The following is a 15,753-nucleotide window of genomic DNA, read 5'->3' as shown; positions in this document are numbered from 1 at the left end:
TGCTCAAAGCAGGGCCAACCGCAACTAAATCCAGGGCTTTGTCTAGCCGGGCCTTAAAAATCTCTGAGGATGGAGATTCCACCATCTCCCTAGGTAACTCATTCCAGTGCTTCACCACCCTCCTAGTGAAATAGTTTTTCCTAATATCCAACCTAGACCTCCCCCACTACAACTTGAGACCACTGCTCCTTGTTCTGTCATCTGCCACCACTGAGAACAGCCTACCTCCATCCTCTTTGGACCCTCCCTCCTTCACATAGTTGAAGGCTACTATCAAATCCCCCTTCACTCTTCTCTTCTGCAGCCTAAATAACCCCAGTTTCATCAGCCTCTCCTCATAATTCATGTGCCCCAGCCCCCTAATCTTTTTTGTTCCCCTCCGCTGGACTCTCTCCAATTTGTCCTCATCCTTTCTGTAAGGACGGGGGCAAAACTAGAGGCAGTACTCCAGATGTGGCTTCACCAGTGCCAAATAGAGGGGAATAATCACTTCCCTGGATCTGTTGGCAATGCTCCTACTAATGCAGCCCAATATGCTGTTAGCCTTCTTGGCAATAAGGGCACACTGTTGACTCATATCCAGCTTCGCGTCCACTGCAATTCCTAGGTCCTTTTCTGTCAAACTGCCACTTAGCCAGTCAGTCCCCAGCCTGAAGAAGTACATGGGATTCTTCCACCCTAAGTGCAGGACAGAAAAGTTAAAGAAAATCGGCCCCAGGACTGCCCCCGTAGCACTCCGCTTGATATCAGCTGCCAACTAGACATCAAGCCATTGATCATTACCTGTTGAGCCCAACGATCTAGCCAGCTTTCTGTCCACCTTATAGCCTATTCATCATATCCATACTTTTTTAACTTGCTGGCAAGAATACTGTGGGAGACCATATCAAAAGTTTTGCTAAAGTCAAAGTATATCCCATCCACCGCTTTCCCCATATCCACAGAACCAGTTATCTCATCATAGAAGGCAATCAGGTTTGTCAAGCATGACTTGCCCTTGGTGAATCCATGTTGACTGTTCCTGATCACCTTCCTCTCCTCCAAGTGCTTCAAAATGGATTCCTTGAGGACCTGCTCCATGATTTTTCCAGGGACTGAGGTGAAGCTGACCGATCTGTAGTTCTCTGGATTCCCTTTTTTAAAGATGGGCACTATATTTGTCTTTTTCCAATCGTCCGGGACACCTCCCAATCACTACGAGTTTTCAAAGATAATGGGCAATGGCTCTGCAATCACATCAGCCAACTCCCTCAGCACCCTTGGATGCATTAGATCTGGCCCCATGGACTTGTGCGTGTCCAGCTTTTCTAAATAGTCCTTAACCTGTTCTTTCACCACAGAGGGGTGGTCACCTCCTCCCCATATTGTGCTGCCCAGTGCAGCAGTCTGGGAGCTGACCTTGTCTGTGAAGCACTGAGTATTTCATCATTGAGTACTTCAGCTTTTTCCATATCATCTGTCACTAGGTTGCCTCCCACATTCAGTAAGGGTCTCACACTTTCCCTGACCTTCTTGTTGCTAACATATCTGTAGAAACTCTTCTTGTTCTTCACATCCCTTGCTAGCTGCAACTCCAATTGTGCTTTGGCCTTCCTAATTACACCCCTGCATGCTCTAGCAATATTTTTATACTTCTCCCTAGTCATCTGTCCAAATGTCCACTTCTTGTAAGCTTCCTTTTTGCATTTAAGCTCACTGAAGATTTCTCTGTTAAGTCAAGCTAGCCGCCTGCCATATTTGCTATTCTTTCTGCACATCGGGATGGTTTGTTCCTCCAACCTCAATAAGACTCTTTAAAATACAGCCAGCTCTCCTGGCCTCCTGGATTTCAAGTTCTTCCTGCTTATTCCCCATACTTCTCGGATTGGTATACAGACATCTAAGATAGTGATTTGATTTCCCCCCTGTTCTGTCTTGTCTCTCCCTTATCCATACTATAGTAGCCCATGCTCCCTCCAAATTCTGACCTTTCTCCCTGGTCTCCATGTTTTTGACTTACCTATGGTCTTTTATCACCTTCCCCCTTCAAACCTTGTTTAAAGCCCTCCTCGCTATGTTAGCCAGTCTGAATCCAAATATGCTCTTCCCGTTCCTCGATAAGTGGATCCCCTCTCTGTTTAACAGTTCTTATTCCTGGAACAGCATTCCATGGTCAAGGAAGCTGAAGCCCTCCTGGTGACACCATCCTTGCAGCCAGGCATTCACCTCCAGGACACATCTGTGTCTACGTGGGTCCCTACCGTTGACCAGAAGGATCGAAGAGAACACCACCTGCGCTCCCAGCTCCTTCACCTTTACACCCAGAGCCCTGTAGTCACTTCTGATCTGCAGATGGTCATACTTTGCAGTTTCATTAGTGCCCACATGAATGACTGGCATGGGGTAGTGGTCAGAGGGCCGGCTGATCCTTGACAATACCTCCATAATGTCTTAGATATGGGCCCCTGGCAGGCATGCCGTGTCAGGGTGACAGATGGGTGCCTGCGTTCCCCTCAGAAGAGAGTCACCAACCACCACTACCCTATGTTTCACCTGGGAGTGGTGGCTGCAGTCCTCTCAGCCTTTGGGGATACATGACTTCTCCTCCTCCACCTTCGGGGGTGATCCCTCATTGCTTGTTGCCAGGACAGCATAATGGTTCTCCATCACCATCGTGGGTGTGTTAGAAGTAGGAGTGGAACACTGCCTGCTGCCAGAAGTAACCAGCAGCCAGTGTCCTCCCTGTGACAGAGCCATATTCTCCTCCCCCGGTGGTGTGACAGCAGCCCTTTGTAGCTGGTAACTTCCTCAGCCTTGGATGTCTCCATATGAGTACTTTCAAGGAATTCCTCGTGGGGATGGATGCTCCTCAGCCTGGCCACCTCCTCCTGTAGCTCTCCCACCTGCTTCCTGAGAGAGTCCACCAGCAGGCATCTTTCACACTGGCTGGTCCCCCCAGCCTGGCTTTCTGTGAGTGGGAAATGCAGGCCACAGACTCTGCAAATCCACACCAGGATCTGGGTAGAGGTATCCATGGTTAGGTTGTCGGTCTGGATACAGGCGCAGGTGGAGGAGACGGGGTACATCTACACTACCTGCCGGATCAGCGGGTAGTGATCGATCTATCAGGGATCGCTCTCCTGTCGACTGCTGAACTCCAGCTCGGTGAGAGGCGGAAGCAAAGTCGATGGGGGAGTGGCGGTCGTCAAACCCACGCCGCAAGGACGCAAAGTAAGTGATTCTAAGTCGATCTAAGATACATCGACTTCAGCTACACTATTCTCGTAGCTGACGTTGCATATCTTAGCTCGATCTCCTCCCCCCCCCAAAGTGTAGATCAGGCCAGGAGCAGTGTTGGCACTGGCGATGTGGCTTTTCCTAACTACAGCGATTATATTGTGTCTCCCTCCCTCAACCCCCCTCTCAAAGTCCCCTGTTTGTGGTTCCCTGTTCGCTAGCTCCCCTTGGTTGCTTAGCCTCTGGCTTTCAAGGCTTTCTCTCCTAGGCAATTGTCTCACAGATAAGTTTATGGAGGGGATGGTGTGATGGGATAGCCTAATTTTGGCAATTAATTCATCTTTTTTATTATTAGCAGGTAAATATGCCCAATGGCCTGTGATGGGATGTTAGATGGGATGGGATCTGAGTTACTACAAAGAATTCTTTCCTGGGTGCTGGCTGGTGAGTCTTGCCACATGCTCAGGGTTTAACTGATTGCCATATTTGGGGTCGGGAAGGAATTTTCCTCCAGGGCAGATTGGCAGAGGCCCTGGGGTTTTTTCGCCTTCTTCTGCAGCATGGAGCATGGGTCACTTGCTGGAGGATTCTCTGCACCTTGAGGTCTTTAAACCACTATTTGAGGACTTCAGTAACTCAGACATAAGTTAGGGGTTTGTTACAGGAGTGGGTGGGTGAGATTCTGTGGTCTGCGTTGTGCAGGAGTTCAGACTAGATGATCATAATGGTCCCTTCTGACCTTAAAGTCTATGAGTCTATGAGACAAGTATCAGCCAGGCTCTACTGGCCAGGACAGTGAGTAGCTTTGGAACAATGGTGCCAAACCTACACTGACTGTGCTGCCAGGAAATTGGTAGAACCCACCACCTGAGCTCCCCTTATGACAAAAGGGATTCCTTTGTGAAAGATTGCAGTTAATATATTGGGTCAGCAGTTTGGCATGAAGATTGTGTTTTCATAGTACGTTCCTGAGTCAGTGTTCTGGCTAGGTCTGTGTGTGAGGCAAAGGATGTTGCTCCTTCCAGATGAGAAGAACCTCTGTCTCCTGAGGTAACTCAGAGGAGTTGAACAGTGAGTGTTTCCTGCATCAGGGTACGTCTACACTACGGGACTATTCCGAATTTGCATAAACCGGTTTTGTAAAACAGATTTTATAAAATCGAGTGCGCGCGGCCACACTAAACACATTAAATCGGTGGTGTGCGTCCATGGTCCGAGGCTAGCGTCGATTTCTGGAGCGTTGCACTGTGGGTAGCTATTCCCTAGCTATCCCATAGTTCCCGCAGCCTCCCCCGCCCCTTGGAACTTCCAGGTTGAGATCCCAGTGCCTGATGGGGCAAAAATCATTGTCGCGGGTGGTTCTGGGTAAATGTCGTCAGTCACTCCTTCGTCTGGGAAAGCAACGGCAGACGCCTTTTTTCCCTGGATTGCCCTGGCAGATGCCATAGCATGGCAACCATGGAGCTTGTTTTGCCGTTTGTGACTCTCACCGTATGTGTACTAGATGCCGCTCACAGAGGCGATTCAGCAGCGCTACACAGAAGCATGCTTTTGCTTTTGCATGACAGCAGAGATGGTTACTAGCCATATTGCACCATCCAAACCCTTCCATAAATTGGAACTGAGGATGATCATGGCTACCAGTCCTTTTGTACCATTTGCTGCTAGTGCCCCTGGTCAATCAGCCAGGGGTGCAAAAGCCAAGAGTGGTTGCTAGCCATATTGCACCTTCCATCGTTTTGTACCATTGGCTGCTGTCATAAGTGCCCCTGGCCGATCAGCCAGGGGCGCAAAGCAAAATTGGGAATGACTCCCTGAGTCAATCCCTCCTTTTTGGTATCTAAAAATAGAATCTGTGCTGCCTAATATAGGCAAGTGTGCTAGAGAACCACCTGCTCTGTGTCAGAGCCCGCAGAAATTATCTGTATGCTATTCACAGGGGGTGCTCCTGTAACAACCCCACCTGTTGATTCCGTTCTTCCCCCAGCCTTTCTTGGCTACCGTAGCATTGTCCCCCCACTTGTGTGATGAATTAATAAAGAATGCAGGAATAAGACACACTGACTTGTTAGTGAGAAATGAGTGGAAGGCAGCCTCCAGCTGCTATGATAGTCCAGACAGGACATTAAGCAGTGTGTAGGAGAGAAGCCCAGCATCCCACTGCTAGTCCAGGGGCAACTGAATCTTTCTTTACACATGAAGGGTGGGGCTGATGGAGCTCAGCCCCCTGTTGCTATGATGAGGATGGTTACCAGCCATATTGCACCATCCATCCACCAGAAAAAATTAGGGCCAATAGGCTGATGACGAGGACGGTTACCAGTCCTTTTGTACCATCAGCTGAAGCTGATCATGAGGATGGATTTCCAGCTTTTTGCATGATCAGCTGATGCTGATGATGAGGATGGATTTCCATCATATTGTACCATCAGCCGCCCATGGCGGGGGGGGGGAGCAAGGATGTTGGTGTTGACTGCTGCACTATCGCGTCTCTCTGCAGCATTCAGTAAAGATAGGGTGACATGTAAAAGAGTCAGAGGATTGTTTTACCTTTCGCTTCTGGGGTGGGTGGGGGGTGGGTGAGTAGATTGCCAAGCTATGCCATGACCCGGACACTGTGTTTGACCCTAGAAGCATTTGGAGCTCAGCCAAGAATGCAAATAATTTTCAGAGGCTGCAGGAACTGTGGGATAGCTTCAGTCCTCCAGTCCATGAGCGTCCATTTGATTCTTTGGCTTTCCGTTACACTTGTCACGCTGCAGTGCGCTGAGTCCCTGCTATGGCGTCTGTCTGGAGATTTTTAAAAAAGGATTCTGAATTTCATCTTCTGTAACGGAGCGCTGATAGAACGGATTTGCCTGCCCTTACAGCGATCACATCCGCATGGTCCATGCGGGAGCTCTTTTTTTAGTTTGATTTCGGACTGCATCGCCACCCGTGCTGATCGGAGCTCCACGCTGGGCAAACAGGAAATATTCAAAAGTTCGCGGGGCTTTTCCTGTTTACCTGACCACTGCATCCGAGTTCAGATTGCGGTCCAGAGCGGTCAGTGGTGCACTGTGGGATAGCTCCCGGAGGCCAATACCGTCGATCAGCGTCCACACTAACCCTAATCCGATATGTTAATACCGATACTGGCGTTACTCCTCTCGTTAGGGAGGAGTACAGAAACCGGTTTAAAGAGCCATTAAAATCGATATAAGGTGCCTCCTAGTGTGGACGGTTTTGGCGTTAAATCGGTTTTAAGCTCCTAAAACCGATTTAAACGCCTAGTGTAGACCAGGCCTCAGAGAGAGAGGGAAGCTGTACCGACAGCAGAAGAAATGCCTCTGTACCTGCTTCCAGTAATAAAAAGATGTGTTGTTAAACTGAGTTCTTCCATGTGTCACTAATCCAGAATCGCTGCATGGCTGTGCTAAGCCACCAGTAAGGGGACTGCAAGGTCATGGAAAAAAATAATAACATGCCTGAGATTTCCTTTAAATGACCCTCTGTAGTATGTGCAAGTTTTCTATAGTCAACCCTAACCTTTGATACCCAAAATAGAAATGAAAAAATAAATATGGGTAATGTTTTGCACTGCCTTTGCCTCAGTATAGTCACTAATAAATATAACAAACACACTAGGAATAGGGGCCTGATTCTCCACTACCTAATCCCTTGTGCAGCCATTTACATCTGTGCAAAGGAAGTAAAAAATGCTACCAAATCAGAATGATAGCATTTTATACCCACTTTGCTCAGATGTACATGACGGTACAAGGGGCAAGTCAGTAGAGAATATGTCAGATTAAATAAAGGGGACATTGATGGAACCAAGGAAAAAGTAATTTCTGAATATGAGAAATGTACTGTCCATCCATTCTTCCACATAGCTACCTCATCTATTTACCTATACAGCTCGCTCCCTACCAAGAATCTATCTCATCTGGAGCTAGTTGGATACAAATAGATGACAACATTCTTGATGCAGTTTGCCAAAGAGTGTCCTCTGATTTCTTGCTGTTCATAATCTTCTGAGTTAACCAGTTTGCCAAGATATGTTAGGGATATCTTGTCACCAACAGGTTTTCATGTTTTGTCCCCAAAAAAAGAAATACCCAGTGTCACTGTCACTTCCTTCTTTTCTCCCCTTTTCAAACATGCTTGAGTTTAAACTAACTAGAAATAGCTTAGAATTGGAGGGACACACACCTGTGATATTCAGTCACATTGAGTTTCAAAGTGATATCAATTCAGAGATTTATACTTATGAAGGATTTAAAACAAATACATATGAATGCTTTTTTCCCTGTGAATACTGTAGTTCTCTATGTACAGTATGGGAATTTATCTTGTGTCCAAAATTGGTATTTTTCTTCCTCGGTTAGGCCCCAACTCTGCAAACTGCTCAGTATGCGTAGCCTCAGAGCATTCTCAGAGCCCTACAGACTTCAGTGGAGCTTTGTGCTGGCATAGGGGTCTATCCATGTAGAATAGTTTGCAGGATCAGAAACTTAGGCTGGTGTAAATCATTGTAGTCAGTTGTAGTGAGTTACAATGATGTAAAATTGGCATAAATGAGAGGAGAGTCAGATTTATTATATACAGTAACTAAATATGTTTCCTTTATGGAAAAGTCCTACAGAACTTAATAGAGATGAAATCAGTAGGGTTCTACAGAAACAATTCTCAAAACTCTATAGAGATTTATAGAAGATGATATTCCTTCTAAAGATTTATTTAACCATACTTCAGAATTCTATAGCGGGGATATTAGTCTCTTAAATTCTGTACTGTGGTGAGAAAAAAATGCTGATTATTTTCAGTTAATATCTGTAGCTCTTTTTCCATAAGAATTAATTATTGAGAGTGAAATCCTCTGAGTAAAGTACCTTTTACGGAGGAGCGATCCAAAAGTTGCCAGTTGCCGGTAGTAGGGAAGTAGATTTGTTTTAAGGCTTTGCCTTTATGTATGGCTCACAAATTGTAAAAGCTGATGTGATATATACAAATTAAAATGACAAGTTTTACTCATGTTGCAAAGAAAATATAGCAATTTTGTAGTGTTTTGGTATGATTTTCATTGCAGGGTTTCTATTTGAAAGTTTATAAATTAGATGCGATTCTAACACATATTTAGGCTTGGAAGGATTTGATTTTTATTGGTAAATGTCAATTTCACCATGTGCACACAAACCAACAAAAATATTACCTTTGATGATAATCATAATTTACACATAGGCAAAGAAAGAAAAATGTTGCTTGAGAACTTAGAGATTGATTTAAGGATATTTACTTTGTATATTTTGATGTGTGGTGTTGATAATTTTGTGTGTTAATCAGGGGCGGCTCCAGGCCCCAGAACGCCAACCGCCTGCTTGGGGCGGCATGCCGCGGGGGGTGCTCTTCCGGTCGCCGGGAGGACGGCAGGCGGCTCCGGTGGACCTCCCGCAGACGTGCCTGCGGAGGGTCTGCTGGTCTCGCGGCTCCGGTGGACCTCCCGCAGGCGTGCCTGCGGATGCTCCACCAAAGCCGTGGGACCAGCGGACCCTCCGCAGGCACGTCTGTGGGAGGTCCACCGGAGCCGCGGGACCGGCGACCGGCAGAGCGCCCCCTGCGGCGTGCCACCGTGCTTGGGGCAGCGAAATGGCTAGAGCCGCCCCTGGTTTTAATAGTTATAAAGCTTTAATTTTTTTGAATCTCATTAAATAATTATTGGCTGATCCCCAGGTGTCTAACACCCCCATTAATTGCCACAACTGAGAAAATTTAAATTGATTAAAATTAGGAAAAAATGTTTAAACCCATAATTTTTGCACAACTGTGAAAATTTAAATAAATAAAAATTGGAAAAATACTAAAAAAACATCAATTTTATGTTAAAATTATTTTTAAAAATCGAATCCCTGCAACCGTAGACATACTAGACTGCATGCCTAATTGTGAACAATGTATCATTAATTCTGTTAGATCAGTTTGTTACCAGACAAAATTTGTTACTCAAATATTGAGTATGAGGGTTTTTTTGTTCCACTGCATTTCTCAATAACTCAAAGTTGAGGTTCTTGTATAATTCTTAGGCCTAGAATTTTAATACATTAGTTTCACTTCTCTAAGTCTTTTCAGTACTAAGATCTCTTAATGCTTAACAAACATTAGGTCTCCCACCTCCTTCCTAATACTCTTGTGATTGAGGAAAGTAGCAGTATTATCCCCAATTTATAGATGGCAAAACTAAGGTGTAGAGAAACATAAATTCCTAAAGTCATACAAATCATTAGATAATTTGGGAATAGAATCGAGATCTTCTGACTCCCAGTTTCTTCTTATAATCTCTAGGAAATGCTTCTTCATTATAAAACATTGCCAACAAGTTTTTTACATACAGCACACAATTTTCGAAGGGCGATTGTGGAGCGACGAGGTGGAGAAGAAGAAAGGTTGGCCTGTGATAAAGGGGAAAGCCTAGCATCCAAATGAGAGGGGAAAAAATTAATACTGCTCTCTGTGTCAGTGTAAATGGTGGCTGCATTGTATGGTATTGTTGTCCACTCTTCTGAGCAGATGGAATTTGCAGTTGTGTGTCACTTGTTCATTACATCCTCTTAAAATTAGTAGCTGTGTGGCCAGATGGGTCTGGGAGCACAGCTGTGGATACAAGAAAATAAATGAAACCTGTCTGATGCTGCCATGCCCTTTTGAGCTACTGAAAGTGTTGCAACGGTAACAAAGCAAAAATCACGTTCATTTAATGTTAGTAAATTAGATGCAATTCTTTTTTTAATCAAATCATATAAAATGAGATAAGGTTCAAATTATTGTATAATTCTAATAGGAAAGTCTAGTTGCAGCCTATAACAAATCCCCTAAGCAAATTTATACAAACAATTTAAACATTTGTTTAGAAGAATAAAAATCACTTATAAATTAGGGCAACAAGGTAAGTGAGGTAATGTCTTTTATTGGACCAACTTCTGCTGGTGAAGAAGAGCTCTGTGTAAGTTCAAAAGCTTGTCTCTTTCACCAATAGAAGTTGGTCCTTTAAAATATATTACCTCACCCACCTTGTCCCTTTAATATCCTGAGACCAATACCGCTACAACAATACTGCAAACAACTTAAAAATTAAATCGCCATCCCTGTAGAGCATAAACCAATGGTTTCTCATAGAACAAAGACTCATACACAGCATAAGCCAAGTAAGCAGTAATATTTCAATGTTTATTAGGTGACATTTGTTTGAATTATTGATCCAACATTCTGATCAAACATAAAATGCATTCACGTAAATGCAAATGAAAGTGCTGTTCTGGAGAAGAATGCCAGATCATGGGCCTGATTTTAAAACGTGGAGCTAGTAAAAATTTTAACTCCTTCAGGTTTGGGGACACAATGAGGTGCGGCTATTCTATACTTAAAATGCTACCGCAGTGCAGTGTAGACACTAACTACACCCATGGGAGGTAATCCATCTTCCTGAGAGGCACTAGCTATGTCGACAGAAGAAGAAGTGTCTACTCGGGGACTTAAGTCAGATGAACTACACTGCTCAGGGAGTGTGTTTTTTCTGAGTGACGTAGTTATACCAACCTAATTTTCTAGTAGACCATGTCCTAATCAGAAGGCTGAGGTCAATACCCAGGTCTAATAGCTCCTCCTATAGTTTCCTTCCCACTGTGGCCCTATCTATGGATCTTTCTTGCTGACAGTCTCTATCTGACTCCCTCTCTGGCTGTTTTCAAACCCTGCTGTCAGTCTTTCCTTTTCATATTAGTTACTACACAGCTACTTAGCTCCTCTTTTCTCCTTCTATCCGTTTATGTATCTGGATGGGTGGTTTGATGCAGATGATTTATAGATGGACCATTGGACCACATTTTTGGTTTATTTTTGGTGGGAGTGGTGGGTATTTGTTTTAACAGAGTTCAGCTCTTTTTATTGAGGGCCCCCTGTACATGATTTAAAAATAAATCACGACAATAGGCAGTGAGGTAATGTGTAATCACCCTGGTCAGCAGTGGAAGTGACAATTTCCATTTATAGTGGCCATATAACAGTGCAATATTCAGTCATACTCCATATTTCACTGCCTATGAAAATGGTAGTAAACACTGTATAACATAGAGAAGTATGTTGCCCTCTCCAGTGAACTGAAAATATCGTTTTTTAATAGAACACTGTCTTTGGAAGTCAAGCATTTTGTGTTGTAAAGAAGTATTGTTATAAAGAGGATCGTTATACTGCAATTTAATACATTTGGGAGCCTAAGTTAAGTAGCCCTAAGAAAAAGAGGCTATGATAACAGACAGCCCTGTGGCATTTACTACAAAAGCATTTCTCGAATTCTGAAGCCTACTGTAAATCAAGTACACTGTAGAGGATTCATTTATTATAATTAAGGCAGCTACAGAAGAGTTTTTCTTTGGAGAGAGGGAGTTAAGTGCAAATGCAAACTCTGGTGCTTTCTGCCAGCGTTATTGATCATGGAACGGTTTTGTCCTGCACTGAGGGATTTTGCAGATTGGTACCATGGCACATTGTTTTCTGCTAGGGAGGTAGGAGTAGCATTTTTCATTGATACCAACTGTGGTGTGCATGCCTCATTTATAATTTTCAATCTTGTCGCTATAAGAAGAAAGAATGTAGGCCATACTTACAAGATGGGGGACTCTATCCTGGGAAGCAGTGACTCTAAATGATTTGGGAGTCGTGGTGGGTAATCAGGTGAACATGAGCTCCCAGTGTGATGCTGTGGACAAAAGAGTTAACGAGGTCCTGGGATGCATAAACGGGAATCTCAACTAGGACCAGAGAGGTTGTTTTACCTCTGTATTTGCGACCCCTACTGGAATACTGTGTCCAGTTTAGATGCACACAATTCAAGAAGGATGTTGATAAATTGGAGAAGATTCAGAGAAGAGCCACGAGAATGATTAAAGGATTAGAAAACATACTTCTAGTGATAAGACTTAAGGAGCTCAATCTGTTTAGCTTGTGGAGGAGAAGGTTAAGGGATGACTTGATTACAGTCAGTAGCTATCTACATGGGGAATAAATATTTAATAATGGGCTCTTCAGTCTATCAGAGAAAGGTATAACATCTAATGGCTGGAAACTGAAGCTAGAGAAACTCAGACTGGCAATAAGGTGTAACTTTTTTTAACATTGAGGGTAACTAACCTTTGGGACAACTTACCCAGGGTCGTGATGGTTTCTCCACCACTGACAATTTTTAAAATTGGATGTTTTTCTAAAAGATATGTTCTGTGAATTATTTGGGGGAAGTTCTGTGGTGTGTGTTATACAGGATGTCTGATTAGATAACCACAATGGTGCCTTCTGGCCTAGGAATCTATAATTATATGAAAAAAGTGATCATATTTCTAGAAAATGCTAAAATAGCCAAACACAATCTAAAATCATTGCTCAAATTTGCATGGAAACCTACAGAATCTTTTATGAACATTGTCTGTGTTGATTGCCAAAAAGGATATGTCTGGCCCACCAAAAAATTGATCATCTGATCAAGTACAATTTTTCCATAACATGCTGAAATGGTGGCAGCAAAGAAGTGTTAATTAAAAAGCCACTTGGTTGTGTGAACTATATAGTCTGATGAAAACTTAACTTCTGCAGGCTTGATACAGATGGAAGGTAACATTTGTTCCTGATTTATCTGAAATGATGATACCATATGTAACATTTTATCATTTTTAAAATTTCTCTCTCGTTTGTACAGGAAGTTGCCCTTGTCCTTGCAGCTATACTGGTATTTCTGTTGGCTTTCTACGCTTTCTTTTATCTTAATCTATCAAGTGAAGTTGACCTTGATCTGGATCCAAATGAAAACTAGCAGATGCAATGTATCTATCCTATCATCAGATTCTCTTCTGGAAAAGCAACTACCTTGAACAACACTGCTTGGGAACAGCATAATGCATAATAATACTATGCAATATCTCAATCACTCTTAAAATTCATATTGCAGAAGAGGCAAAGAAGACTCATGCAATGCAAGCTGCTTAAGTTAAAGCAAAAGATGTACTATTGTGAATTAAATGAATTGTTTACATTATTTGTTTCTCAGGCTGAGAACTCTGATGCCAAAAGACAGTTTGGGTAGATACTGACTTCTGGGTAGTCTGTCCTGACTTAAATTCATGAATCCATGAATCCAAACTTCCCAGTAGTGAAATTAGGTTTCTTTTTTTTAAAATACAAAAGAAAAAACAAGTCCCCAAATAAAAGTTGCTTTACTGATTTGTATCTCCAGGACATCTGCACCACCCTCAGTCTTGCACTCTCTTGCTCTCGCTCTTCACACATGCAGGAAGTCATATTTAATTTCTCTTTTTAGAAACAGTCTCCCACTTCCTGTAGGGCCTATTTTATATCCTAGATTCTATATGCACATGTATCTACAGTAATCTTTTTTCAATCCTTGCCAACTGTTCAGTGCACATGTGCTCTGTCAGAAATGGCACCTGGATGACAGAAGCTTGAACATTATTAACATATGCCTCTGAAACAGTGTTCCTTGCCTTTTGGGCTGTGGGAACTGGTATATGTAGAAAGTTCAGCCGATGTTGATTTTAATTAGTATACTGCTCTATTATTGATATAAAGATGAAATTCTATTTTAATTATACTTTTCCTGCTAATTGCAATAGCAACTTGCTTCTCTCATTGGGAGGGTGTGGTAAAAAATTAGTGTTCCAGTTATACTATCTTTTTCCCATCAAACTAATGTAAGGGGTTGTACCAGCTAACAAATCTTTTTCATGCCTACTCCCCAAAACTGGAAGAGTCTTGACTCTTAAATCTGTTAGAAACTCTGTTGGCAAATTAACCCTAATGTCTCTTATATAATAGTCTTATAACTAAGGGATAAACCACTGAGTTCCCTTTGTTTAGTGACTGTTTTGGAAGTGTTCAAGTTAGACTTAGATTTGACATGAGGATATTGGAGGTAAAGAGAAACCAAAACATAACTAATAGTGTAGTATATAAGACTATGTTTATTTTAAATTGACCCACAGCCCCATTATCACCACTGAAAACCTGGTTCAGGAATTTAGATCAATATGGTTAATTTTTAGATCATACAGTATTGATGCCTATATACACTATGAGTCTCTAAGGATACACTTTTTATTCGGTTTGTGTAATACAGGACACCTCATCTAGAAATGCAGAATACACCAGCATCTCCAACATATGTATGAAAAGGAAATATTATACTTATTTCTCATTCTCTAAATTGTGACTTTTTAAGTCACCAAATCCCCAAAATCATACATTCTTAGTACGTGTAGTCCAGTAATAGTATATATGCCACCAAATGTGTAGCAACATATAGCACTTGGAGTGAAGCCTTTTATGACATGTGGCAATCACAAGCTGGCATTTTGGATGTGACATGCCTGTCACTTCACTGAGTGCCATACCACGTCTCAAAATGCTGCAGTCCTCTCTTTCATTTTGCACGAGCAATTTCCATTTTCCACTAACTCACAGGATGCTGTAAGGATTATGTAGCTAATGGTTGTACAGCGCTTTGTATGAGACATGCAATAGAAGTGCTAAGTATGTTATATTGCCATATATATTGTGTTCCGAAACAGTTAAATGAAAAGAAGAATATTTCTAACTTAAAATAGTAACTTGAAGTTATTAGAACAAGAACATTTCCCATATTGTGTGAATCACAAGTAAAAACCAAACTACATCTGTGGATGAATGAAATCTATGTATTGGTTTATGGACCAGAAGACCCCTAGACTAGAAAGTATCTCAAATCTCCATTATGTTCTCAAGTGCTGCATTTTACATACGGCTATTTTTCATTCAGGTGACAGACATAACTAAGTCACATGTAACTAGAGAGTTGCCTATTGCTTAGAATATCTGAGGAGATTCATGCCCAGTGCACATGGGAATACATGGAGAATATTGCAGCAAATACATGGAAAATATTGCACCTGTGCTTTCAGTCCACTAGTTACAGACAGGGGTTTGTTAATAGCAGATGTCCCAGCCTTAGTCAAACTATCCGCTTGTTTTATTTTTTAATTTATAAACACAAATGCATTAAACATAGGGCCTGAGTTGGGTCTTGCTTACACCTCTTTTCACGGACTCCTTTAACTTCAGGGAAATTACTCCTGCTTACTCCTAATTACTCACACTAATGTGAGATCAAAATCTGGCCGGTTATTATGCCTCCCTTTTGGAGCACAGCAGGTATCCATTCCTGATATCTTTAAATGAAGTTGCTTTTAGCACCTCAAATGCATGCTAGGTGTGCGCTCTCTCTCTCTCTTTCTCTAATGATGATACCTATGTATGTATCTGAAAGCAGAACCAATCCCATAATTTTTTAGGTCATTTGTCTTTGTAACTGTAGCTCATGGACTATTTTAATAATAAAATGAATTTTTAAACTTTGAACTTTTCTGAAAGTGCTTATTAAAGTTGGATCTATTGCATTGCTATGAAATGTACATTAGAAAGAACATTAAATTAGCTTAGATAACACAATATACAAGTATGAGT

General features: G+C 42.4%; 1 protein-coding gene across 7 annotated transcripts in view; it reads left to right on the top strand.

The window, feature by feature from the left end:
• The window catches only part of TRIQK (triple QxxK/R motif containing), a 97,365-nt gene extending 82,213 nt beyond the window's left edge, over positions 1 to 15,152 (top strand). For all 7 annotated transcript variants that reach the window (XM_039526568.1, XM_039526571.1, XM_039526572.1 and 4 more), the window contains one exon: positions 12,938 to 15,152. In XM_039526568.1, the coding sequence (XP_039382502.1) occupies positions 12,938 to 13,051 (114 nt within the window). In that variant the 3' untranslated portion in view covers positions 13,052 to 15,152. The remainder of the gene's footprint in view (positions 1 to 12,937) is intronic.
• Positions 15,153 to 15,753: the final 601 nt, after the last annotated feature.

This window comes from Mauremys reevesii, linkage group 2 (genome assembly GCF_016161935.1).
Source record: "Mauremys reevesii isolate NIE-2019 linkage group 2, ASM1616193v1, whole genome shotgun sequence".
In the NCBI taxonomy this organism is placed as follows: domain Eukaryota; kingdom Metazoa; phylum Chordata; order Testudines; family Geoemydidae; genus Mauremys; species Mauremys reevesii.
The sequence above is the reverse complement of the archived record's forward strand: the minus strand, read 5'-3'. Positions and strand labels throughout refer to the sequence as shown.